General features: G+C 40.1%; 1 protein-coding gene across 1 annotated transcript in view; it reads left to right on the forward strand.

The window, feature by feature from the left end:
- The window catches only part of LOC145359213 (breast cancer type 1 susceptibility protein homolog), an 82,963-nt gene that overhangs the window by 47,250 nt on the left and 8,401 nt on the right, over positions 1-27,312 (forward strand). Inside the window, exons 13-20 of the mRNA XM_080213689.1 lie at positions 2,436-2,583; positions 4,530-4,705; positions 6,973-7,319; positions 13,734-13,821; positions 15,071-15,148; positions 16,145-16,185; positions 18,429-18,512; positions 19,326-19,383. Coding sequence (XP_080069815.1) covers positions 2,436-2,583; positions 4,530-4,705; positions 6,973-7,319; positions 13,734-13,821; positions 15,071-15,148; positions 16,145-16,185; positions 18,429-18,512; positions 19,326-19,383 — 1,020 coding nt within the window. The remainder of the gene's footprint in view (positions 1-2,435; positions 2,584-4,529; positions 4,706-6,972; positions 7,320-13,733; positions 13,822-15,070; positions 15,149-16,144; positions 16,186-18,428; positions 18,513-19,325; positions 19,384-27,312) is intronic.

The following is a 27,312-nucleotide window of genomic DNA, read 5'->3' on the forward strand; positions in this document are numbered from 1 at the left end:
AATGGGACATACAAACCTGTTGGAAACTGGTAGTTACTGTGGACTGTTTGCTGTAAGGACTGTAATTCCACAGAGAGTGCCATATATGGTACATATAAAAGGGGAACTTTCCTTTCTCGAGTTTAAAATATAAATTGTCTACTAAAAGAAAATGGGCTTTAGTCAGTTGTGTTTTATTTAACAGTAAAAATTTTAAAACATGAGATCTTGTGCATATTGTCCTTTTATGCAGCTATAAACTGGAAGTTGATATTTCTTTTTAAATGCTGCTGGTTTCTGAGGGAATCACAACAAGGTGAACCAGCAAAATATACTCTTGCATGCTGCGTTAATGAAAATCCATGGAGTAGTTTGTCAGAAACGAATTAAAAACCACTGCATATTTATACAGGATGGGGAGTTTGTGTATTGTGATCTTAACGTTTGTTGTGTTACGTAGAGCCATCGATGTCCTGTTTGAAATCTAACTTCCCAAAACCAATTTGAAACCAAAGGAGTAGTTGCAAGGACATGTCTACATATTTAGATGATCCAAATCTAGAGCCTGTTTTTTTGAGCAGATTTATAATTGCTTCAGGACAGGGGCAATCATGTGCAAGGTGGTAGAGGAAATTGAGTAGAATACAATGAAGAATCATTTGTTACGCTTAGAAACTTGAAATCTTTCTCCACGGAATACAATTTAAATGTGCAATTAAAAATAGTTTCGTCAAAGTACTTTCTAAGATAAGCTGTGATTTTTCGCTGCCAATTTCCAGTCATTCTGATAAGAATTGTAGCTGACTCTACAGAACTGAAACCTAGAATGGAACGAGCCAGTTTTAAAAAATTAAATTATTTCAGACTTCATTACCTTTAACGCTGGAAGTTCTAATCTAATTTTAAAGCTCACTATTTTCTTTTTATGTGGCATTCCTGAAAGATTTAATGTGCATGCTATTTGGAATAAATGCAAAGAAACAACTTGACATTAAAGCCCATTTCAACTGAGATATCGCTGTACTAGAGAGTAAATTTTCTGAATTGCATGAGTAGAGGAATGGGATTAAAATCCTTGCATGATTTGTTAAGGATTGTCTTTGGTTCAGAAGCTGATTTGCCTTCTCAAACAGTCGCTAACAAACCTGGCATCGCCTTTGCTCTGTTCTAGAGGCAAACGGATGTTTGGGAGCTGATGACAAAGACACTTAACATTGCCATTTTAGTTTCAAATTAATTCCATCTAGATAGAATCATTTCATTGATTCTATGTGTTTCATTCTACCTGGTGATAGCAGATGAGGCTTTTGACTTTGCCATTTACAATTAAGTGGGTAACCACAAGGTATGAGATCCAAAATCATTCCATTGCTTTTATCAAAGACACATTCAGTTGATTCGCCTGAGATCTGGCTGCATGTAGGATGCCATTCCAGCAAGATTTTAAACTCTTAACTGCAATGGCACTTACAATTGATCATTTTTATCTGTTAATTTTGAGACTTATTGCTACATGATAGTAATTGTAATATAACCTTGTGCTGTCTATGACATGGCATTTGAATTGTGTTTTCATCCAGAGCTTTGACATGGCCAAGCGGCTTTTGAAAAAAGCTATCAATGATTTTTACTTGTAGCTTATGACTTTAAAATTCAGTCCCTAAATGTTCCATGGACAGAAAGATTCGGCACTCTGTGTATCAAAGCTGCTTTACGTTCATGTCCTCATTTCATATGATCCAAATCTAGAATCTGTCTTGAGAACGGTTTCATTATTTCCCTACTTTCCACTCACCCCCACCTGAAACCCTGAACTACTTCATTAACTTTAAAGCTTACACATGATGTCCATTAATTTTCAGTTGTTTCTACTTTATAGGACACTTCCATATTGCTATAAAATTACTTCCAGCAAGTTATGGGCTTACTGCTACATTTAGGTAGAATTCAACACAGATCATTTTTAATGAGGTATGCTTTCCTATGAAGACCCAAACCCTCTTTTGTTCCCTGATTTTCTCCCTTGTTGGCTTTCCCACGCCTCCTGAACCATTCAACCCTGAGAACAATGGAAGATCCTGACCAGAAAATGTCAAAGAATAAAAGTACTTAACTTAGTGGTGAGGGCGGCAAATGAAAGAACCAATCCATTATTATTACACAGGTAGCAGGGGATCACCAGATTAATTTTTATCAGTTAGGCAAACCTTCATGATCCACTTATGAATTATTTATGCTCATTAATTCTTCATTATCATCAGTGCAGCGAAGCCTAATTGGCCTAGGGTGGAATATATTTAATCAAATTTTATGAGCAAATATGAAATTCCAGCACTTATCTAAAACCTCACATACTGACAGACTGGTTGGGCTTCACGAGCAGCTTCCACATTGCAACTTCTTTGCAAAGGTAAATGTATATATTTTTTTTAAAAGCATATTCTTCATATTGACAGTTACTGCTGAATTTCACCTGGGGCTTCCTGAAAATTTGCAAAGCAGCTCAAAATCACAATTTCTTCCAGCAACTGAAGCTGTAAGACCTCAGCCACTGCTAAATACAAGTGTAGTCTTTGCACATGAGGACAAAGAGGAGACTGAATGGTAAGGTTCTACCAGGACTTGTTTAAATTTGCTTATATTTATTGACTAAAGAAACAGCACGTAGGTGTTGAACATGTTTAGTGTGAGATGAAAATGCCTTATCCTGTTCTCCATGTTTCCTTCCCTTAAACTGGGCTCCCCAAACTATTACAGAGGTCAATGAACAATTATTTCTGTAGCCATCGTCAATACTTCTGTAAACAATTTGTGTATTATCTTGTTTTTAAAAAAATTGCCTGAAGAGTAACCATTACTGAATTTAGTTTGGTTTCAGAGAAGATACTTGGATCACAGTAAACCACTGACAAGCCTTAAGTTTAAGTTTGTTTATTTGTGTCACAAGTAGGCTCACATTAACACAGTTACTGTGTAAATTCCTTGGTCACCACACTCCGGCACCTGTTCAGGTATACTGAGGGAGAAGTTAGCATGGGCAATGCACCAAGCCTGGGTTCGATTCCCGGCTTGGGTCACTGTCTGAGCAGAGTCTGCATGTTCTCCCTGCGCCTGCATGAGTTTCCTCCCAAGTGCTTTGGCTTCCTCCCACAGTCTGAACGATGGGCTGGTTGGGTGCATTGGCCGAGCTCCCTTGCAATTCTCCCTCAGTGAACCTGAACAGGTGTTGGTGTGTGGCAATTAGAGGATTTTCACAGTAATTTCATTGTAGTATTAATGTAAACTGACTTGTAACACTAATAAATAAACTTTATTTGAACAAGTTTAATGTTTTATATAGTGCTTAACTGGAAAGTACATTCCTATTGTCTCCCTTTTTGTTTTCTCCAAGAATAATTTGAGCCAACGTGTTTGACTTTTCCCAAAGTACTGTTACTGGCTGCATTATCTCTGCAGCATGCCTTGCAGCAACTTTCTAAGGCACCTTCAATAGATCTTCCAAACGTGTGACCTCTACCACCTGGAAGGACAAAGGCAGCTTGTCATGGCATAGGAACATCTGCAGTGCCAAATCCTCCCACAAAGAAGTTCTACATTGCTTTTGAGGCTACAAAACAGAAGTTAATTTGGAATATTTTGTACATGTATTCTAGGTACCTTGGGAATGAGAAATATGTAGATGAATATAATATCTTGTGTCAATATTGTCTGCAAAAACTTTCTGCTTTTTTATCCTTTAACAGGATGTGGGTATTGCTGGCAGAGCCAACATTTGGTGCCCACCCTTAATTGCCGTTGAAGGTGGTGGTACACGCCGTGATGTTAGGAAGGAAGTTCCAGAATTTTGATCAGCAACAGTGAAGGAACTGTGATATAAACCCAAGTCAGGGTGGTGTGTGGTTTGGAGGGGAATTTGCAGGTGGAGATGTTCCCATGCATCTGCTGCCTTTGTCCTAGGTGGTAGAGGTCATGTGCTTGGACCGTGCTGTTGAAAGAACCTTGAAGTTACTGCAGTGCATGTTGCACTTGATGTACACTGCTGCCGCTTGAGAGTCTGTGGTAGAGGCAGTGAATGTTTAAAGTTTATGGGGTGCTGACCAATCAAGTTGCTTTGTCCTGAATGGTATTAAGCTTTGAGTGTTGTTGGAGCTACATTCATTCAGGCAAGAGGAGAGTGTTCCATTACACTCCTGACTTCTTTTTGATGGTAGACAGGCTTTGGGGAGTCAGAAGGTGGGTTAATTCAGCCTCAGAATCTCCAGTCTCTTACCTGCTCTTGTAGCCACAATGTGTATATGGCTGGTCCAATTTAGTTTTTCATTAATGGTAATGTCATTAACTATCAATAGGAGTTGGTTAGATTCTCTTTGGTTGGAAATGCTCGTCACCTGGCACTTGTGTCATGTAAATGATACTTGCCACTTTTCAGCCCAAGTCTGTATGTTGTCCAGGCCTTGCTGTAGGGACTGCTTCAGTATCTGAGGAATTGGGAATGATGCTGAATGTTAATATTGTGACATTTTTAACTGCTTTTTTTCTATTTTTGACAGCCCAATATCTGGTACGGATTTGGAAATTAGACAGAAACCAGAGAGGCTTCAAGCAGTGGATGACTCGCCACATCAATTCCAATCCAAAGCAGGCTCTCAGGGAGAAATTACTGACTCGCCAAATGCCGCACAAAAGAAAGAGGAGATAAAGAAACACACAAACTCAGATAGTGAAGGTATTTACAGATTAAAACATCCACCACAGATCAGTAATAGTTCATTGCAGTGTTAATATAAGCCTACCTGTGACACTAATAAATAATAAAAGTTTGGAATTTAAAAAACTCAATATGTCCTGTATGTAGTAAAAACACAAGCAGTTGATATAATCTGTAAAGATCAGCCTGGGAATGGAGTAAAATGTAGCTCAGTCTGCATCCATGTCCTGTCCTAATGCCTCTGATTCTTAAGTGCTTTAGAGCTGCAGAGTTCCCACTACACTTGTAGACCTTTAAGGGTTTTGCAGAAATTTTGTTATTCTCTCCTGTTTTGTGTGTGGATGTTGAATAAAATAAGAATTGATGTATGGTCTTCTTCCTTTGTTCAGAGGGGTTCGGCTTCCACATTCAAAACTTTAGCTCATCATGCTAGTTAATCTCCTATGGCGCTTCACTTTGTGTTTTTTTATGATCTCATTGCTACTTTTTAACCTGTGTGGATCATTTACAGTGACACCAAGTGATGCCGCTGAGTTACAATATAACTAGGGGAATTTTACACAATAGTGATCAAGAACATAACTTACTCAGGAAGCAATTCACAAGTATAAATGTGCTGTTAACATTGGTTTGCAAACTTTCTAATGCCACTCCTGTTGCAGATGAAAGCCTCCCCAAAGAGTGAGGGAAGAATTCTGACCACTGATGTCTTACTAATAATGTTGATCCATTTTGTTTAACAGTGTTGTAGCTGGGACAAACCTGTACCTTTAGAAAATGCTAATATCTACAGTGCTCTAGCAATCTCACAAAATACTCAACAGAGTGATAGCCAGAAATTAAGAGTGCAACTAAAATGGATCCGTTTATTGGCTTGATTGAGAATGAAACCAGGTTTGTTGGTTTCCCCACTGCTGCAGATGAATTGAGCTCTTGCACTTTATCAAGTTAACTACACTGCAATTGAGATGGGTTTAAATTTCTACAAAATGGTGGAATTTTTTTTTAGTTTGGTCACATTCTATACCTTGTCCTGAAAAGTGATCACCAGAAAATAAGTTTTCAAATTAGAGTGAGGAAAAGATTAATTGATTTTTAAAAAAACTTTTGCAAAGAAAAGAACTCTATTCTTGATGAAGATGAAGATTACGTTCAATTACTTAATTTTCTTTTGAGGAAAGTGACATTTTGGTCACTATTTTCGTTGTTGGTCTTGATGATTGTAATGTACCTTTTAAGGAGTTGTAACTATTATAGGGACCATTTTCCAATCTCCATGGAGACTGTTATATTTTAAAATGAAATTAAAACTCCTATTTAATATTTGAATGGATGTCACACCAAAGTTTCACATTTTAAAACTGATACTGTAACAGACAAAAAGCATTGACAAAACACCATATTTGTCGTCATTGTATACTTTCAAATGCAGATGGAACTTTTAACGCAACTGAAAGAAAAAATTCTAGCTGGCATATGTTACACTGTCTTTTAAGTAGATATTTAATTTTCCCAGAATCAGTCCAAAGTGATTCTTGATTCACAAGAGTTTGTTTTGGATCTTTTCCATTTTTAGCCTGGAAACTTTGAACTCCAGAACTGTTTTTCAGTGTGTGTTTTTCTGGAGATTTATCCTTCAGGCTAAAGCTAGGCAAACCATTCGTCCTTGTTTTAACTCCCAACAAATTGGATCTTTCCAATCCTTGCACAAGCTCCCATCCAGATTCCTGTATGATGAACCACAGCATCTCGTCAATAGCTTCTCACCCTCTCCTGGAGTCTGGCAGACCAACTGTCTGAGAGTTTTCAGGAATCTCTTAGATACTCTTCCCTTCTCAAAGCCCATTTCCATGGTGACATTAATCACATGGGCTTTGTATCCAGGTAGAAATTCTGGTTCACAATCCTTGAGAGCCCATCTCTTTCAGACTGGAACTAAATGGACAATATAAAGCGTACAACCTGACATTTTCAATACTCTTCTGGGGTTTAGAGACTCTCAGCCTATCCAGCGTAAACACAGAGGCTGCTGCCCATGTCTCCTGAGCATAGACATCTTGCATCATCTTCCCAATAAAACAATCTTGGGCCCCTTTAACAATCAAACCCAGGCTTGCTGCCAGGCAGACTCCAGAACAGATTATACGATCACCATAATTTTACCAAAATTAAAGGCCAAAAGTCCCAATGAAAATAGCAAGGATTGTTAATTCTCTTCAGAAATGCCATGATACTACAACTTCTAATATTTTGCAATTTGCTAATGAATGTGTTTATTCTTCAAGGAAATCATGATGGTGAGGAACTGCTGAAAGACGTTACGTTGACAAACAAATTAGAGAGTGCAGGAAAGGGAGACTGTGTTTTGGCATCAGCAAGTAGCCCTTCTGTTTTGTCTGTGATAAGATGCCAGCCTACAGAAGATGTTGCTGACGACGAGAGTACGTCACCTCCCCAACATGAGAAACCCCAACATGACAGAAGGGCAATGTCCAAAAGCTTCAAGCATAGCAAATCTTCACGAACTTCATCTCCTGTTTTTAACAAAAGTGCGAATGCCAGCAAGAGCACGGTTGTGACCATTAAAAGAAAAATGTCCTTTGTAGCTTCAGGATTGAACAAAAACGAAATTGTAAGTTTTAAGTTATGTCAAATTTTTAGTATTTTCAAAGCAATGAGCTATCAATCCTCCTCGAGTTTAAAAATCCAGTACCATTAGCAAAGCTGACATAACGAATTAACTTTGGGTGACATGGTGGCACAATGTTTAGCACTGCTGCCGCACAGCACTGGAGACCTGGGTTTGATTCCTGGCTTGAGTCACTATGTGTGGAGTTTGCACATTTTCCCTGTGTCTGGGTGGGTTTCCTCTGAATGCTCAGGCTTTCTCCCACAGTCTGAACGACGTGCAGGTTATCGTTGATTGGCCATGCTACATTGCCCCTTAGTGTCAGGGGGACTAGCTAGGCTATGTGCATGGGGTTATGGGGATAGGGCCTGGGTGGAGATTGTGGACAGTTAGACTTGATGGGCAGAATGGCCTCCTTCTGCTCTGTAGGATTCTATGATTTTGTTTTAATGTCTTTCCTTTGTTTCCTGTTGATTAAATCTCTTGGAGTTTTTACTGAGAATGAGGAATCACTGAACCTGACTGCTGGAGGGAACAGAATTAACAGTTAAGATCATTAACCCAGAGGCAGTTCACTGGCTGGCTTCCATCTTCCAGTTACGGAAGATGATGGATGTGCATCAAACAAATCCATTTCAGTTGGGGTGTCTTCATGAAGTCTTCACGCTGCTGGCTGAAGAGATTGATGCTTGAAATGCACATTCTGCCACATGTGCCATTGTGGATTGTTGTTTTCGTGTTGGTGTCTGTTGGCATAGCCAGTGGTCATGTTAGTCCACAGGCGATGTTAGCATTTTCCTTAATTGTCAACTCATAACTCTCGGATACAGTAATTGATCTTCTGGGCCTTCGTGTCATGCTTGCAAGCATCTTTGAACAAAATGCTTTGGGTGTCCTACTGAAAATCTGGCTCCAGCTACCTCACCTTGCCATATGACTTTGGGTATTTTCCATCCTGCACGTGTGCCCAAGCCAATAATGCACCACTGTTTGAGTGCTTAACAACATGGTAGCTCTGACTTTGAGAGGGCTGTCACATTAATGATTCTGTCCTGCCAGGATATACCCATAATGTGCCACAGGTACTAAAGATGGATACTGTTGAGCTTCTTTTCTTGAAAGCTGTGTGTTGTCGATGTTTCACAGCAATACAGGAAGGTGCTGGGAACCTTCCTTGTAACCCATTAGCTTGATCTTGAGGGTCAGTTTAATGTTATTCAGTTAACGTTTTGTGAATCGGCTAAAGGCAGTACCTGCTTTCCTCGTGCATGTGTCATGTTCTACAAGGGACATGTTATCTGTCACCAGGGTCTCTGGGCAAACACCCCGCTTCTAGCAGGGTGTTGGTGATCAGAAGTGGAGTTGGGGGTAGGGTGTTAGCATGGATAGAGGATTGGTTGTCAAATAGGAGGCAGAGAGTGGGGGTCAACGGGTGCTATTCGGATTGGTGGATGGTGACTAGTGGAGTGCCCCAGGGGTTGGTGCTGGGGCCTCAGCTTTTTACCATTTATATAGATGATCTGGAGGAGGGAACCGAGTGTAGAGTGTCGAAATTTGCTGATGACACCAAGATTGGGGGAACGGCAAATTGTGCGGAGGGTGTGGAGAGTCTGCAGAAGGATCTAGATAGGCTGGGCGAATGGGCCAGGAAATGGCAAATGGAATTTAATGTTGGCAAGTGTGAGGTGGTCCACTTTGGTAGGAAGAATGGTAGGAAGGACTATTACTTACGGGGCGAAAAACTGCAGCAGGCGACGGTGCAGAGGGACCTCGGGGTCCTTGTGCATGAGTCGCAAAAACCCAGCTTGCAGGTGCAGCAGGTGGTCAGGAAGGCGAATGGGATGCTGGCCTTCATAGCGAAGGGGATTGAATATAAAAGTAGGGAGGTCTTGCTGCAGCTGTATAGGGCATTGGTGAGGCCGCAACTGGAGTACAGTGTGCATTTTTGGGCGCCGCACCTGCGCAAAGATATTTTGGCCTTGGAGGGAGTGCAGAGGAGGTTTACTAGGCTGATACCGGAGTTGAGGGGGTTGAGCTATGAGGAGAGGCTGAATAAACTAGGCTTGTACTCGTTAGAGTTTAGAAGAATGAGAGGAGATCTCATTGAGACGTATAAGATGATGAATGGGATGGATAGGATAGAGGTGGAAAGACTCTTCCCGCTCAAAAAAGACAATAGGACTAGGGGGCACAGCCTCAAGATAAAAGGGGGGCGGTTTAGAACGGAGTTGAGGAGGAACTTCTTCACTCAAAGGGTGGTGAATCTCTGGAATTCTCTGCCCGTTGAAGTGGTGGAGGCTGCCTCGCTAAATATTTTTAAGATGCGGGTTGATGGGTTTTTGATAGGAGAGGGGATTAAGGGTTATGGGGAGAGGGCGGGAAAGTGGAACTGAGCAGCGACAGATCAGCCATGATCTTATTGAATGGCGGGGCAGGCTCGAAGGGCTGGATGGCCTACTCCTGCTCCTATTTCTTATGTTCTTATGGAGATGTACCATCACCAATTATTGGGCTGCTTATAATGGACAATAAGACCAGGCTTGGGAGAGATAGTCCATGAGACTGCGTAGCTGAGCTTCTGTGAAAGTGACTAGAGCAAAGCATCGAGGAGACACAAATTATTTTATCCTCGTTTTCAGCCTTGATAGATTGTAGAGCTTCCTGTCTGACCTAGTGAGCAAGTAGACCCCTCCATATCCTGCATTTATTTATTAGTCACAAATAGGCTTCCACTTACACTGCAATGAAGTTACTGTGAAAATCCCCTAGTTGCCACACTTCGGCCAGCACCTGTTTGGGTACACTGAGGGAGAATTTAGCATGGCTTTCGGAAACCGGAGCGCCCAGAGGGAACCCCCATGGACGTGGGAAGAATGCAAACTCCACACAGATAGTCACCCAAACTAGGAATTGAACCCACATCCTTGGCACTGTGAGGCAGCAATGCTAACCACTGTACCATAAAATCGTAGAGAAGGTGTAGGTCAGGAGCACAGAGAAGGTGCCAAAGAGAGTGGGGTGAAGACTCTGTTTCACTCCATTCTTCATTCTGCAATTGTTGGACGTAAAGCCATCAAACTGTATAGTGCAGTGCATAATGTCATGGTGGAAGTTTGAGACTGAGGCGCTTTATTAGATAAAGACAGCCTTAAAAAAGATGGGGAGAAACTGCACAAATAAACACTGGATTAACTTATGTCAAGTTATGCAAACTGACTGTGATCGTGAAAATTTACAAAATATGTTGATTTGACTTATTATTGTCACGTGTATTTTCATATAGTGAAAAATATTATTTCTTGCGTGCTGTACAGACAAAACATACCGTCCAAAGAGAAGGAAATGGGAGAGTGCAGAATGTAGTGTTACAGTCATAGCTAGGGTGTAGAGAAAGATCAACTTAATTTGAGCTAAGCCCATTCAAAAATCTGACAGCAGCAGGAAAGAAGCTGTTCTTCATTCGATTGGTATGTGACCTCAGACTTTGTACCTTTTTCCCAATGGAAGAAGGTGGAAGAGAGAATATCTGGGGTACGTAGGGTCCTTGATTATGCTGGCTGCTTTGCTGAGATAGCAGGAAGTGTAGACAGAGTCAGTGGATGGGAGGCTGGTTTGCGTGATGGATTGGGCTGCATTCACGACATTTTGTAGTTCCTTGCAGTCTGGGCAGAGCAGGAGCCATACCAAGCTGCAGTACAACCAGAAAGAAAGCTTTCTATGATGCATCTGTAAAAGTTGGTGAGAGTCGTAGCTGACATGCCAAATTTCCTTTAGTCTTCTGAGAAAGTAGAGGCATTGATGGGCTTTCTTAACTATAGTGGCAGCATGAAGGGACCAGGACAGATTGTTAGTGATTGTGGACACCTAAAAACTTAAAGCTTTCGACCCTTCCTACTTCCACCCCATTGATGTAGACAAAGGCATGTTCTCCTTTTACACATCCTGAAATCGATGACAATCTCCTTTGTTTTGTTGACCTTGACAAAATCGAGGGAGCATTTGGTCCTCCCGTCACCAGTGTTGACCCTCTTCTTCACCCCCAACCCAAGCCAAGTTAGCAGGTGAGAATGTGCTCACTGGCAGAAATGAACAGATGTCCAGTTGGTTTGAGCATTACTATAAGATGGATAGCACCCAGTCTGCACTTGACACATTCCCGCAGCTTTCTCATGGGTGAATTAGATGAAGAATAATTCTTGCATGAGGTTGAGGAGGCTATAGACTGCTTAACAAAATACCTAGCAAGGATGGAACCCAGCTCATCTGCTCATGCACAAAGTCCTATCTATTGAATTGACCTTATGACCTTCTCTGGGACATTAATCTCCATTTCACAGGAGAAGTGTGATGCAGACACACTTCAATCTCAGTGGAGACAGCAACCACCTTGGCATCTTGCCCCTTAATGTCCTGGGAAGGCCTTTTCTTGGGTAATACTTTAAAGATGTCATCTCCTTGCAGACCAAGTGTACCTGGAAGTGCAGTGAAGTTTCCATGCTGGCAGATTTACTGTAGCCTTGATCTTCTCCATACATCAGCTACATGGGGAAGTGTAGGAGACACTTTGCCTTATTTTCATAGATCTCACTAAGACATTCAAACACCTTCAGCAGAGCAAGAGTTGACAAGCCTTTGGAGAAAATTAGGTGTATTTCAACTTAGATGTTAATGCAACGCCTCCAAGCCAATTCCCTCAATATCATCCGCTCTCAATAGCTAAAGGTTTCCCCCAAAAAAGAGTGACAGAAGTGAGCAAGGTGATGACCGTAGCTATTTAAATTATCCAATAATTTGGTGGAATTTACCAAGATGCACAAAATAATCTGCTTAGGTTTACACTGGGAGAGCATGCAGAGATTCTGTGGAGGTGCACGTTTTGAGACAGAACGTATCTGAATTTCATTCTTGACTTTCTGACGACATATGACGCAAGTAAACCTGCAACGGAGTCAGATACTTGCCTGTAAAATTAAAGCTGAAAATCATTGTGATGTTAAAACCAGAGTACTATTTTGTGACATTTTCGATGATATCAGATTAATGATTTGCTGCAGCTGTGTTATGAAGGCTATCTGTCTAATCTACAGTTACAAGTTCATTATAATGGAAATTTCATTGTTATCTAGAATATTCCAGAAGTTGGTGGTCCATAATGGCCTTTGTTTTATGTACAATACATAATTATTCATTTTGTTCTTTGTGCAGTGGGACCACTTAGCTGTCTATTCCAAGGTTGAACTGATGTTCAGCTGTCCAAAGCTCAGAACAAATTATGTAACTTAAGGACACACAGAAGAATCTTTTCAGCAGTCAGTAAAAACAGTGTGTGCAGAGGGAGGAAAAAGGATTGGAAGTCGGTCAGACTTTTTTTTAAAGTATTTGACACATACTATTACAAGAACCAATCATTTCACAACATACTTCGACACCACAACCAAGGATTTGGAAATATATCACTCACCTTGGTGTAACCTATTGTATCAAACATGCACACAAAGCTGGAATGCAAATATAATTGGAATTCAGGAACGCTTGGGATGTCATATTCACACGTCTAAACAAACGCTGACATCTTTGTTTTGGACAGGCGTCCAGCGAAAGCTATGAAACCAATTTTTAAGCCAAAGTGGATAAAGGATTAATTTATATGTCAGCTGCATGTTCAGCCATTGAATGTGGCTGTTGTTATTTTTTTTTAAAAAAACTGGGAAATGCTAAAACCTGACGACCATGACATTGAAGTGTTCAGTTCTGTATGGAAATGTCGCTGGTGACAGCACGCTGACTTTGACGGAGTATCCCAGTTAAACAATGAGATGTAATTATCTACAAGCTGCACCACTTTTTGCTGCCAGCATACAAAAAAGAAGCATAATTGGTGGGATAACCACATCTGCCACTAATAATTTCTTTTAATTCATGTTCCTCGGGATTTACTCCTGGGTTTTGATTTTGAAAAGGCATTTTTTTCCCATTGTTAATTTGTCAAGGGATCTCACTTCCTTTATGTTTATATTCTGAAAGAAATTATGTTGAATAAATTTGAGAGTTGTGCTCAGTGAGGGTGTTGGATTATCAAAACTGGGTGAAATGAGAGTTTTTCCAATTTTGCCCCACTGCTGCCTTTAAGTGTGCAGACAGCTTGTCAACCAAAGAAAAGTACAGAACAAAGAAAAGTACAGCACAGGAACAGCCCCTTCAACCCTTCAAGCCTGCACCGAAGGGCCTATTTCTGTACCGTACTTTTCAGTAAACCTCTGGCTTACTTTCATGTCCAGTGGTATTATCATGTTTTATTTTAAAACGTGTTAGAAGTTAAATTTAAGTAATGATGACATACCAAGTTAAAAGTTATTAAATTGAATGTAAATGAGTCTTATTTTCCTCTCCCCACCACCCCCCCATCTCCCATTTCAGTTGCTGGTTGAAACATTTGCAAGAAAAACAGGAGCCGCATTCCTCAGTAATTTTTCACCCAGTACAACGCATGTCATCATGAAAACAGGTATCTGCCTCTTATAATTTTACCCAGCTTCACGTTTTTTGGATTGGCCATGCTAAATTGCCCCAACATGTGTAAATTAAGGAGATTAGCGGGGTAAATACTGTAATGTGCTTGGCTTTCAGAGTGCTGACCCTTGGTTTGCTATTAACATATCTTGCTAACTTACCGTAGTGCTTTTTTTTTAGTTTTTACCAAAACTATTAACGCTTCCTTTGTCTTGTTTCCATTACAGCGCTGTCTCCCACCTATTCTGCTCCACTTTCTCCATGCACACCCCCTCTCCCCCCACCCACCTACCCCTCCAACATTATAATTCATTATATTCCTACCCTTCTTCAGCTCTGAAGAGTCATACAGACTCAAAATGGTACTTCAGTTTCTCTCTCCACAGATGCTGCCAGACCTGCTGAGTCTTTCTGGGCATTTTCTGTTTTATTTCAGATTTCCAGCATCTGTAGTATTTTGCCTTTATTGTAGAGGAATTTAGGGACAGGGCCTGAATAAAATGTTCTGTTAGTCAGTGCAGATTCAATGGGCTGAATGAGCTCATTCTGCACTGTAAGGATTCTATTTCTATGAAAGTTGCAAGACAGAACTGAGTCATTTGGTCCAACTGGTCTATTACATACAAACCTCCTCCCTTCACTCTGATCTCTTGGATACCCTGCCCCTAAATTCCTTGGGAGGAAACAGGAGCACCTGGAAGAAACCCATGCAGACATGGGGAGAACATGCACACTCCACACAGACAGTGACCCAAGGCTGGAATTTAACTCAGGTCCCAGGCACTGTGAGGCAGCAGCGCTAACCACTGTGCCATCCTAGGCATCCTGTTGATGTATTAAAATGCTTGCCTCAAATTTCTCACTATTTTGGTTACAATTGTACTAGAATTGAATGTCTAATATTTGCTTGGTTGCCATTCATCTCTGATCCCAGTAAAAAAAAACAAACCGCTTATTTGACATGGGATTAAAAAACAACTTAGCTTGACATGTTGTGAATTATTAATATGAGATGGTGCTGTTGTGCCATTTGAACATGATTAGTTTTTTAAATGAAAATACAAGGTATCTCTCAGAATTCAAGCATAGTGCAACTTGTGAGCTTACTGATGAAGATTGATATAGTAGATAAGGGAAATCGGTGATCCAGCTATGTATGTCTTGGAAAAATGCTTTAATAAAAATCATTGCCAAAGCCAACCTGGTATGTTAATGCTACCTTTGTCTTCTAATTTCCATTTCAGATGCAGATTTAGTTTGTGAGAGGACCCTGAAGTACTTCATGGGGATAGCAGGGAGGAGATGGGTTGTTAGTTATCAATGTAAGTACAATTTTTTTTAAACTTTGATACATTAAACTAATGTAATAGCTGCCCGAACAGACGCCAGAGTGTGGTGACTATTAAAAAGCTTTTAGACAGTTAAATGGGTAAGATGGATATAGAGGGATATGGACCAAACGTGGGCAATTGGGACTAGCTTAGTGGTTAAAAAAGGGGTGGCATGGACAAGTTGAGCCAAAGGGCCTGTTTTCATGCTGTAAACCAGTGACTCTAGGGGATTTTCACAGTAACTTAATTGCATTGTTAATGTAAGCCTACTTGTGGCACTAATAAAAAGTAACTTTAAAACTATTTGTGTCTGCCTAAAATTGATAAGAAACTGGTGATTGTTGATTAATTAGAGAATCAAAAAATTCCTAAACTGAAGTGCACGTGAAAGAGAATGTGAAAGAACTTGCATACTTTTACATAGCACCCACACATCAGCAGCATGACCCAGAGTGCTTCATTTCACTAGCTGAGTACTTTGGAGGAGTCATCATTTTTGTAATATAGGCAAAAGTGGTTGCCAGCTTGCACAGCAGAGTCCTGGAAACAACAATGAGACAAATGAACAGCTAACCTGTTTTTGTCGATGTTGGTTGACGGATGGATTATTGGCCAGTGCACTTGGAGAACGCTCGAGCTCTTCAAATTGTGCCATGGAATCTTTTATGTTGACCTGAGAAGGTGCATAAGGCCTCACTTTAACACCTTATCTGAAAGGCTGCCCCTGTGATAGTGCAGCATTCCTTCAGTACTGTGTTAGAGGGTCAGCTTAGGTTATTGGCTCAACTCTGAAGTGGAGCATGAAGCTGTGACATTCTGAATCAGTGACATTTCTACCGCTGAACAAAAGCTAACACCTAGAGATCCAGCAGTGTAAAACAATGATTGCCTTTTGGATTGAAAACTATTATCATTAAGTACTTAATATAGCCAAAACCTTTAAGATTGTATTGTGCTTGCAAAATGACTGCAGTGATTTATTTTCAGGGATTGTCGAGTGTTTTAGAAAATGCATAGTAATTGATGAGGTAAGGTTACTTTTTTTTTCTCTACTGAGAACATTGGTTTTCATTTTGACATGAATAGTATTTTATAGTTTTAGTCATGCAGAAATTAGTGCACTAAAACCTCTCCATAGTTGCTGAGATAGATGACATTGCTGTCTTCTGCCTTGTGTCATCCCTGATGCATTACATTAAACCTTTCCTAACTCCCTGATATGAATATTAATTTTGACCCTTGGCTATTTATTTTCTTAAGTAAATTCAGGACTTTGACCTAAATGTATTTTGAGGGCTCAGTTTTATTTAATGCTTTTAGCCACTTGTGTTTTTAATAACATTGGATTGGTTTCACATCATGCCCCTGTAACAAACTATAGCTGTGTAACTCTGCCCACCTTGTCACTTTTATTTGTGTTACCATGAGCTTTGTACAGTGCAACATGGACATAGCATAACTTGTTTTTGAAGATTACATGTATAACCAATTTTAAAGTTATTGGTTTGAGATATAGAAGTCCAAATATGCCACCGACTTTGCAGTTCTGTCAAGTCTGTGTTTTGATGGTCCAATTATATTTGGATTACAAATAGTTCAATTTGATTTGCGTATCTGAAAATTGTACTCAGCAAAGCTTTAACGTTACACTTCATAAAATAAAGAATATTGGCCCCTGCATTGTCTTGTCATCGATTTTAAGTGCTATCTTTTAACATCACAGACCTACTGGCTGCAATGACATCTGCATTGCACCAGCTGAATCATGTGCAGTGGGATATCATTGACAGTGCGATGTTGATACCTAACAACATTATTATCATTATTATCATTGACAGTGCGATGTTGATACCTAACAACATTATTGTGCCACAGTCCCTTCTGATTCCAAGCAACTAATACACAGTTTATAGATGAGTTTGGATGAATTGCCCATGTATTGACCCAAATTCATATAGAGTTTCATAATCATAAAGTGCTCGTTTATTCATTTTATTTATTAATCAAGTGTTTTATCCAAATTGAGGGTACAAAATATCCATGTTGCAAAATGCTTGTATTAGGAGGAAAAGAAAACTGAAGTGGATTCATACTTAATTCTTCTCCCATCACCAATAAAAATAACTGTGGGTACAGGTTTATACCCTCTTCCTTGGTGAGTTTGGTGGGGGGCACTTATTGAGAGGAAGCTCAAATGGATGTATTACTGGCAACAGCCACTGCTCCCCTCGTAGCACTGCCAAGCAATGAAAGGCTTCAGCCTTTGGCCAGCAGCTCTTGGCGGGCAAGCCCTGAATCCTGGGAAAGAAATGCTGCTGCCAAATTAAAGGCCCTATTTTCATTCAGAGTGACAGGCCTTCCTGGGTGAAAGTATGTAATGGTGCACTTTCTGAGAATTTGTGGGTGGGATTTTCCAGCTGTGCTTGCCCCAAGGTCAACGGACCATTGCATGGTCTATGTCCTGCCCGCTGTGATTCCCATAGCAGGCGGGATGAGAAAATTCCGCCCCATGAGTGAACAAAAAGGGATTTATTTACAGTTGTCTTTAAGAACAGCACGTTTGCAGCTAATTTTAAAGTCCCTGTGCCCAAGAAGAGTTCCTACCCCTGGGATGATTCTCCACTCTTGAATCCAGATAGGTCACTGAGGCCTAGTGACCCTTGCTCTGCTGTGTTGCCCTTAAAGGGACGATCAAAACAAAGCGACATGTGGCTCTCATTGGCTCTCCAGCCAGCAGGGTGATCCCTGTTGCCTGCATTAAATTCTACTCTTGCACGTAATCAGTTCAGTGGTCCAATTGATTTAAAATTATTATAGTTAACAGAGGTAAAGGTTGTATCAGGCTCTGTCTGCTTCAGAAGACTTAAGAACACTATTTGGATTGGATGGGTAGATCTTACGCCCCATTAATATGAAATAAAAAAAGTATCTCAAACTTTGTACCTGTAGACTAGATTAGCTCCCTGTACAATTCTGTTCTATATTTCTGAACTGTCTTTCACATGAGCTCCTTACCAAGGAGAAAGAAAAGTAATATCTTAATCCAAGCTCCAGAGTAGGGAAGGTGGTTTTCTAAACTACTAAGCAACCTGAGAAATTAATTTTAGAATTTAATTTTTTTGTTACTCTTGTACATTCTGCGAATTACAACATGTAAGACCTTTCAAAACATTGTGTGGCATTGTATATCTTGAGACATTTTGGTATTGTCAAATATCTGCTTTTTTTATAAGCTATTACAATAATGTATTTTTGTTCTGAAATATTTCAGGACATGTTTGAGGTGAGGGGTGATGTAATTAATGGAAGAAACCACAATGGCCCAAGAAAAGCAAGAAAAACAATGGATGGAAAAGTAAGAGTTAAAATAGCAGCTGCTCTTTTCCCTTGTCCTTCCCTCCCCATTGGTATGATTTATTTTCACAACTTGTGCAAGTTATTTGCTATTCAATATATTAAAAATTGTGGGAGTGCTGAAACTGAACTGTCTCTGCTGGCTTTTTGTTAATTGATAGCTTCAATTTCTTTTAATAAAATTATTTTGCAGCCAATTGCCATCTGAAGTAGAATATACTGTTAATATGTTAATATACTTGCTGTGAAATGTAAATGTGGAGAGTTGTGGGTTGGCTACCAATTTAAAAGCCCGCAAGTGATTTTTAGTGGTTTTAACCAGCAGCAAGCTTTAGCTCAAAGCCTTCTTAGCCGCTGGTAGAACCTTTGAGTGCCTCAGCTCTATTCTCTGGAACTCCCTTCTTGAACTCTTTTCTCTATTCACATCTCTCACCTCTTTAATTTTACAAAAATTATAATCGTAACCCTTTTTTTGTGCCCAAAGCTTTGGACATCTTTCAAAGTTAGGGGTACTGTGGAAATACAATGAAAACAACAATAAAAGTGATAAATGTTGGATAAACTCAGCAGGTCCTGCTTCTGTAGAAGGGTCACAAGAACTCAATGTTAACTCTTGTTTGTCTCTCCACAGATGGTGCCAGACCTACTGAGTTTATTCGGTATTTTCTGTTTTATTTCAGATGTCCAGCATTTGCTGTATTGGTCTTTTATATTAAAAGCAATGTTGTTTACATTTAATATTGAAGCAATTATCTATTCTTGATAAATTACCACAAATGCTTTTGTTAATTTTTTTTTAAACATTGTTTTTCAGCTGCTCTTAAGCCAATATGAGATTTGCTGCTTTGGTTCTTTTACAGGAATGAGTAGAGGTAAGAATTTCTCAGTTACCTGTCAAACTGCTGTGTGAGTAATTCAGACTGAAACTATTAATGTTGATTTTCAAATCCATGCAAATTTTGGTAGGTTACTCTGGCCTTCTGGTAAGAAAATGCATTAAATCCATGCCAGTTACTACATAATGTAAATTTGTGTCGGTTTTATGCTAAATTAACATTAAATCACTAGATTGATTCCAGAGATGAAAGGTTTGTTGTAGGAAAAGAGATTGAACAGTTTACGTCTATACTTTCTGGAATTTAGAAGACTGAAGGGGAAGTCAAATTGTGGTGACAAAAAGTATGGATGAAGTAGATGTGGAGCAGATGCTTCCTCTTGTGGGCATTCTAGGACAAGAGGTCATAGTCTTAGGATGAGGGGTAGCAAATTTAAAACAGAGTTGAGGAGAAACTACTTCTCCCAGAGGGTTGTGAATCTGTGGAATTCGCTACCCCAAAGTATGGTGGATTCTGGGACAGTGAGTAAATTTAAGGATGAGTTAGATTTTTAATTGGTAATGGGTTGAAGAGTTACAAGTAGAAGGCAGAATAATGGGGATGAGGAGCATATCAGCCATGAAAGAATGATGGAGCAGATTCGATAGGCCTCACGGCCTAATCCTGATCCTATATCTTATGAGCTTATGAAATCAATGCTTCGTCCATGGCAATACTAAACCAGAGCCTAATGAATTCATGGCTTCAAGTTTATAAATGTACATTTGAAAAGTGCAGTATGAATTATCCATTCAATAATGGAATGATTCCATAAAACTTTTTTGATGCAGTTATTGCCTGTTTAGAACATAGGCCTATACTACTGGCACAATATACTGCTTTTTGTAGTTGTGTATCTTACATATAAATAGAGAATCTTTCATAATGGCTTGTGGACAATGTAGAGAGCTAGCATTGGTGTTTGAGCTTGCTGATGTGGTCGGCCATTGGATTTATTTTCTGGTTCCATGACAATAGCATTGTGGAAGGGGGGAGGACGAGTGGTATTATTGCTAGACTGTCAATCCAGAAACTCAGCTGATATTCTGGGGACCCAGATTTGAATCCCACCATAGCAGATAGTGGAATTTCTATTCAATAAAAAAAATCTGGGATTAAGAATCTACCATTGACCATGAAACCATTGTTAATTGTTGTAAAAACCCATCTGGTTCACTGATGTACTTTAGGGAAGGAAATTTACTGTCTTCATCTTCTCTGGCCTACATTTGACTCCAGAGCCACAGCAATGTGGTTGACTCTCAATTGCCTTCTGAACAAGTGCAACTAGGGATGGGCAATAAACATTGGCCAGCCAGTGACACCCATGTCCAATGAATTTTAAAAAAATCCATGTAGCTTAATTAAGTGATATACCTATTCAATGTACAACTGTTTATGTACGTCATGAGGATTTTGTGAAAAATTTTTGTCTTGTAGCATGTTTTACAAATATTTGGTACTTTTCATAAAGGTATAAATGGTTTGCGCTCGTGGACAGCACAGTAGTATAGTGGTTAGCACTTCACGGAGCTTCACAGCACCAGGGTCCTGGGTTTGATTCCCGGCTTGGTTCACTGTCTATGTGGAGTCTGCACATTCGTGTCTTTGTGGGCTTCCTCTGGTTACTCCGGTTTCCTTCCACAGTCCAAAGATGTGCGGGTTAGGTTGGTTGGCCAAGCTAAATTGCCCCTTGGTGTCCTGGGATGCGTAGGTTAGCAGTAAATATGTAGGGATACAGGGATAAGACCTGGGTGGGATTGTTGTTGGTGCAGACTCAATGGGGCAAATGACCTCTTTCTGTAGGGTTTCTATGGTATAACAGTTATGTCATATCAGATGCAAATCATTCAATTAGAAAATGGGTGATCTGTACTTCACATTAATTTAGCTGCTTTTTACACACCATATCTTGATACTCTAACCTAAGAACAATCAATCAAATTCAGTCATTAAAATTTCAATCGACTTAACGTGGATGGCCAATTGGAAGTGTAGCTGAATCAGTTCTGAAACTCTGTCCTCCTCCAAGCTCTGATTTCAGCATTCTAACTCAGTTCTAGGTTTCCCCCACTAGAGGGAATAGTCTCTCTGTATCTACAGCATTGAATTCCTTTATCGTTTTAAATACCCCTGACTAAATCACCACTCAACCTTAATTTGAAGAAATACAAACTATGCAACTGTCATCGTTAATTTAAGCCTTGTTTGTGACAGTTTTAACTAATGCCACTAATTTAAATTGCAAAGTTTCTTCCCCCCAATTTCTTTTTGTTATTTGCTGGTTGTTGAGTTATAGTACCACAAGTGCCAGTTTGTTTTCCACACTATCTCTCTTTCCAAGTGATCATTATTCAAGTCGTTAGATCTGTGTTGAACAGCTGGAGTCACCTCTTCCTTTGCCCGTGTCCACTCTGGAGGTGAAATCAGGAGAGGAGGGACTAAGAAACTGTTGTACTTGGGCAGCACACTGCAACTCTACCGCATAATGATGCAGAGTATTAGGACACCATTTAGTGCCTGCAATGTCCACTTAGTGGGTTTTGTTACTTAAATATGCTCGATGCTGCAGGGTTGGGCTGTTTCTCATGAGAGGAGGAAAACTGAAGGGAGAGTTTATCCTTTGTGAAACCCCTCACCTTTGTAAGCAGCTGCTTATAGCACCTCTTTGGCTTACTTATGGAAACAGGTTGCCTGAGCACCTATTTGACCTGAGCAAGGTGTCTCCTGTGGAAACATTGGGGAGGGGGGAGATGATGGGAACAAATACTTGGAGCAAAAGCAAAACATAAGACACCCTTTTTCTTGGTTGTAGAATTGTAGCCCAGAAGAGCATTTTGTCCTTGAACACAGAATTTCATCCACATCACCAAAACTACTTTCCTGCAAGCCACCAGCATTTTAAAAATAAATCAAAACAGCTGTGCATCTGGTCTCATCTTCACTAAGTGCCAACTGTAACCATGGTAACTACGATTACCCTTAAGCAGTCTGGAATATCAGTACAAAATCAACTCACGAATGTACAGCTGACCCAAACAAAAAATGCTCATGCAACCTATAGTCTACTTTACCAGGTACTTCCTGAATAAAATGGGTGAAACAAATTTCCCACTGCAGTCAAATCAGAAGACTTGCTGTCATCGCTGCGCTTTCTTCAAACAGCACAAGTTCTGCAGTGACGCCTGCCCTTTTATTCTCTTCTCCGTACTGCACAACCATAACATCCACTCTAACCGGAAATCTGTAACTAAAGTTGTCTTGGTACGTGTAAGACTTTTCCAATCAACCATATGGAATAGAATCCATACAGTACAGAAGGAAGACATTCAGCCCATCAAATCTGTACCAACCACATCCCACCCAGGCCCTATTCCCATAACGCCACACATTTACCCTAGCTAGTCCCCCCTAACACTAGGGTCAACCCAACCCACACATCTTTGGACTGTAGGAGGAAACCCCCACGCAGACACAGGGAGAAAGTGCAAGCTCCATCCAGACAGTGACCTGAGGCCAAAATTGAACCTGGGTCCCTGGCTCTGTGAGGCAGCAGTGCTGACCACTGTGCCTGCCACCTGTGCGGCCCTAATGTCACAGGTAAACTTCTTGAATACCATAAAAGAGTCTGCATCATTCATTAATATCCCTGTCATTTAAGTTTTGTCATTTTTGTTATTGACATAGAATGGGCAGCTCAAAAGCAAGCCATTCAACCCATCCATAGTGTTTATGAGCAGACTAACGGAAGCAGAAAAGAGAAAACTATTTGACAATCATTTGCCACACCTTCAGTGCATCTGTGGTGCTACACAATTGGCAAATTATTGTTGAAGCATTGTTCTTGCATCGGCAATTGTGACAGCTGGTTTGCAGACAAAAAAAATCACACAACAAGCAATTACATTCAATATGCTCGTTAAAGGCAGTGTTGCATGTTGCAGAGAAATCTCTACTTCTGTTTGTATAGTGCCATGGTCTACTGCCCCACTTGAACATATAGATGGGATCTTGGTTTAACATCAGAATCCATAATTGTTTAAAAATGGAGCATTGAATTAAAGCAGAATTGCATGGGTGGCAGATTGACATATGGGCACTTGTGTAGGTGTATCTGCACAATAATGTACTTTTTATGTTGCGTGATTAAATACTTAGAGCAATATCTTTATTGAAGTAAACCTCTGATTTGGTGCTCCCAGCTATTTTAAAGTCACCTTTTTGATTGCCTAGTGGGATAACGTTTAATAGGGCTTCACTCTCATGGGTGCCTGGAAATTTCATCTCTAATGGTTCGATATACTGTGAACACATTTCACTTTATGCTGAAGGTATGCTTTAATCTGTCTTTACCCATGTCTCCTAACATTGCCCAACCCACCATTGTTGGTGGTGTTATTGTTTTCTTCTTCAACACATGAAAACTGCAGATGCATTTAGAGGAATTAAAAAATAGCACTTTTTAAATAAAAAAGAAGTCCTCCCCTGCATTCTTAAATTCAGCCAGCTCTCCAACTCCTGATAGTGTTATCAGGCCTTTTAATTAAAACCATTACCTGACTAACAGTAGAAGCTTGGAGGCAAACAGGTGAAATTACTGTTAAAGATTCAACTGTCAAGTAATCAGAGTAGAGAGTTGTATGTTTTTTTTTCAATAACCTGGAACCATAATTTTTGACTCTGAATGGAATTCCGTTCCTAGAGGGTTTTAGATCCATGGATCTGCTTTTAAATTGTTGACCTCACTTGAAGCTCATAGTGATGGGTGAAGCTGTGGTGATGTCACTCAGTAGGGATAGTGGTAGGAGCTCTTCTGTAGTTATCTGATGATGCCCTTAGTTGCCGCACGTGCAAAAAAGATTTTCTTTCCAAGTACTAACATCCCAACTGGAAATTAAACGTTTTCTCACAATTGGTGAGGTTGATGGAACGTTCTTTTACTTCATTTTCTGGTAATTTGGTAAACCACTTGGTAAACGTTACCAAGATAAGAGAGTAAAGTTGCTCCTAGGCCTTGTACTCGTGCCATCTTTGACAAACTGGCAGCCCCAATATCCAAAACTGCTGAATTAAGCTTATGTTTTAATGACAAGTGCATCCATCTTTTGCTATCAATGCCAATGGGGTAGCACAGTGGTTAGCACTGCTGCTTCAGTGCCAGGGACCTGGGTTCAGTTCTTGTTTGGAGGGTCAGTGTGTGTGCGGAGTCTGCACATTCTCCTCATGTCTGCTTGGGTTTCCTCCCAGTGGTCTAGTTTCCTTCCACAGTCTGAAAGACATGCTATGGTTGGGTGCATTGGCTGTGCTGAATTCTCCCTCAATATACCTGGACAGGCACCAAAGTCTAGCAACTAGGGGATGTTAATGTAAGCCTGATTATTAATTAATAAATAAACTTTAAACTTAAAACATAAACTTAACTGCATAATAGATTTTTCCTTACTTTGCCATTTATGCAAACCTCCCCTCCCCCCACCCCCCCCAAACAACTCATCAAGAGTTCCGCAGTATGAGTTATAAGAATATATTATCTCTGAAATGTAGATTTTCTCTTGCTACTGTCATCTTTAAGTGTACTATGCTGTCGGCTATGTAGGTTCATCTTAAACTCTCATGTTCTAGAGAATGTTGAGCAGATATAACAATTGTGGAAGTCATTGATAGCAAATGATGGATGTACTTGTCATTGAAACAATGCAAATAAGATTAATTCAGTAGTTCGGGGTATTGGCTGCCAGTTCCAGCACCAGCTGTTAATGCAATCCATGTTGTTGCTGCTGCACACAACAGAGTTAATGGTTGTGATGTCGTTGTCACAAATGGTAATTTGCAGTTGATTACCAGGAAATTTGGTGTATTTGTGTATTATCAGATTACATATTTATTTGCTTGAATTGAGCTGTGAATTCCATTCAAAGTTATTAAAATATCAATCAAATGCTTGACTAATATCTTCATTAATGCCAAGGATTGATCTCGGTCATCAACTACAAGATTCTTAAATTGTCTACTTGCTATGCTTAAGGTTTCTTTAGTAGTTTTATTTACCAAATGAAAGCAGCGGCCTGTCAAGATATAAGGGATTATATCAATTTTAAGCCATTCTTTTTACAGTTTTGTAAAAGGGTAATTGTAAAAAAAAACTGAAGTTTAATGTCTGTATTTGCTCAGTCCGATGATTTTATATGGGCTCTCTCTCGAAGATGATATTGACCTTGCAAATGTCTTGATAAAATATACCACATTCAAGGATGATTTACAGCAAGCGACCCCAGGAAGACCTCTTCCTTTCTTGTGCATCACTTTCACTGCATTTCAAATGTCCACAACCCTGGTTGTGCACAATGGGAATTTCAGATTGCGGTATGCTGCATGCTCACTGGTTAAGTGCATGTTTAACCTTGCGTGATGGGCTTTGGAATATTGGAGCTCTTTGTTGTTTGATGGCTGGGGTGAGGTTTCGACTGTGCTACCTCTATTGGAGGTCATGGGTCATTTTGCTTATTCCCATTGAAACTTCAAAAGCATGCTGTGCAATAGGCAGGAATCTCCTGGACATTTTGGTCTCGTTCCCACATGCCTTAAACCATCCTTACAAAGGAAAATAAACTACTGTTTGGAGACCACACACCAGTAGTTGGTAATCTGAGGTTTCTTGGATGCCTCCTCAAACACTCGAAAGAGTGAAAACAGCATTAATAATGGTTCATTAGTAAATAACAAGCTTCAGGATGTTATGATAAATTTAACTTGCTTTCTTCAGTTTCTATTAGCTGGAAGTAGACACATTATACCTGACATTTCATCGGTGCTGCGCCCACACATTTTGTTTTTTAACATCAGTTTAGTAATAATGTGTTGATTTCAGTTTTTGTCATCTTTATTAAGTTTCTTTTTTACTTATCTGCATATGAAGCAGTTCGTAAACAAGTTTAGAAAAAGACTTCTGATGCTTTTGTTCAACAACAAAAATACAGGATTATGATTACCTTGCTTTATTTACCCTTAGCATATTGGGGACTCTTAAAATGACTTTGTCAGGATTTTTGTGTTTTGCATTTAGAGTCCCCTAAATATCTATGTTTGCCCTCTCCTATGCATGCTGCCTTCTGGATTTCATCCGCAGACCTTGGGATCACTTTCACAATTATAATCACAGCCATCACCTGCATTATCCCAAAGTCAAAGTATGACCAGTCATAATCCAGTCTTGGATGAATCACCATGTCCTCAAATTAAGCATCAAAACAGAACCCATTGTCTTTTATCTGTGCTGCATATGCTCGCCACCGATTTTCTATTTTTTTATTATTACTTGTGGGACATGGGCGTCGCTAACTGGCCAGCATTTATTGTTCATCCCTAATTGCTTTTGAGAGCATGGTGTCAAGCTGCTGCCTTGAATCGCTGCAGTCCATGTGCTGTGCGTTGACCCACAATACTATTGAGCATGGAATTCCAAGATTTTGACCCAGCAACTGTGAAGGAATGGCAATGTATTTCCAAATCAGGATGGTGAGTGGCTTGGAGGGGAACTTGCAGGTGCTGATGTTCCCACGTATCTGCTGCTCTTGTCCTTCTAGATGGAAGTGGTCGTGGGTTTGGAAGATGCTGCCTAAGGACCTTTTGGTAAATTGCTGCAGTGCATCTTGTAGATAGTACACACTGTTGCTATTGAGCATTGGTGGTGGAGGGAGTAGATGTTAATACACGTGGTGCTAATCAAGTGGGCTGATTTGTCCTGCATGGTGTCAAGCTTCTTGGAGCTGCACCCATCCAGGCAAGTGGGGAGTATTCCATCACACTCCCGACTTATGTCTTGTAGGTGGTGAATAGGTTTTGGGGAGTCAGGAGGTGAGTTAGTCACTGCAGTACTCCTAGCCTCTGATCTGCTCTTGTAACCACTGTTAATGTTCTTCCCCATCC

This window comes from Carcharhinus amblyrhynchos, chromosome 27, assembly GCF_965287045.1.
Source record: "Carcharhinus amblyrhynchos chromosome 27, sCarAmb.v2.hapA, whole genome shotgun sequence".
Taxonomy (NCBI): domain Eukaryota; kingdom Metazoa; phylum Chordata; class Chondrichthyes; order Carcharhiniformes; family Carcharhinidae; genus Carcharhinus; species Carcharhinus amblyrhynchos.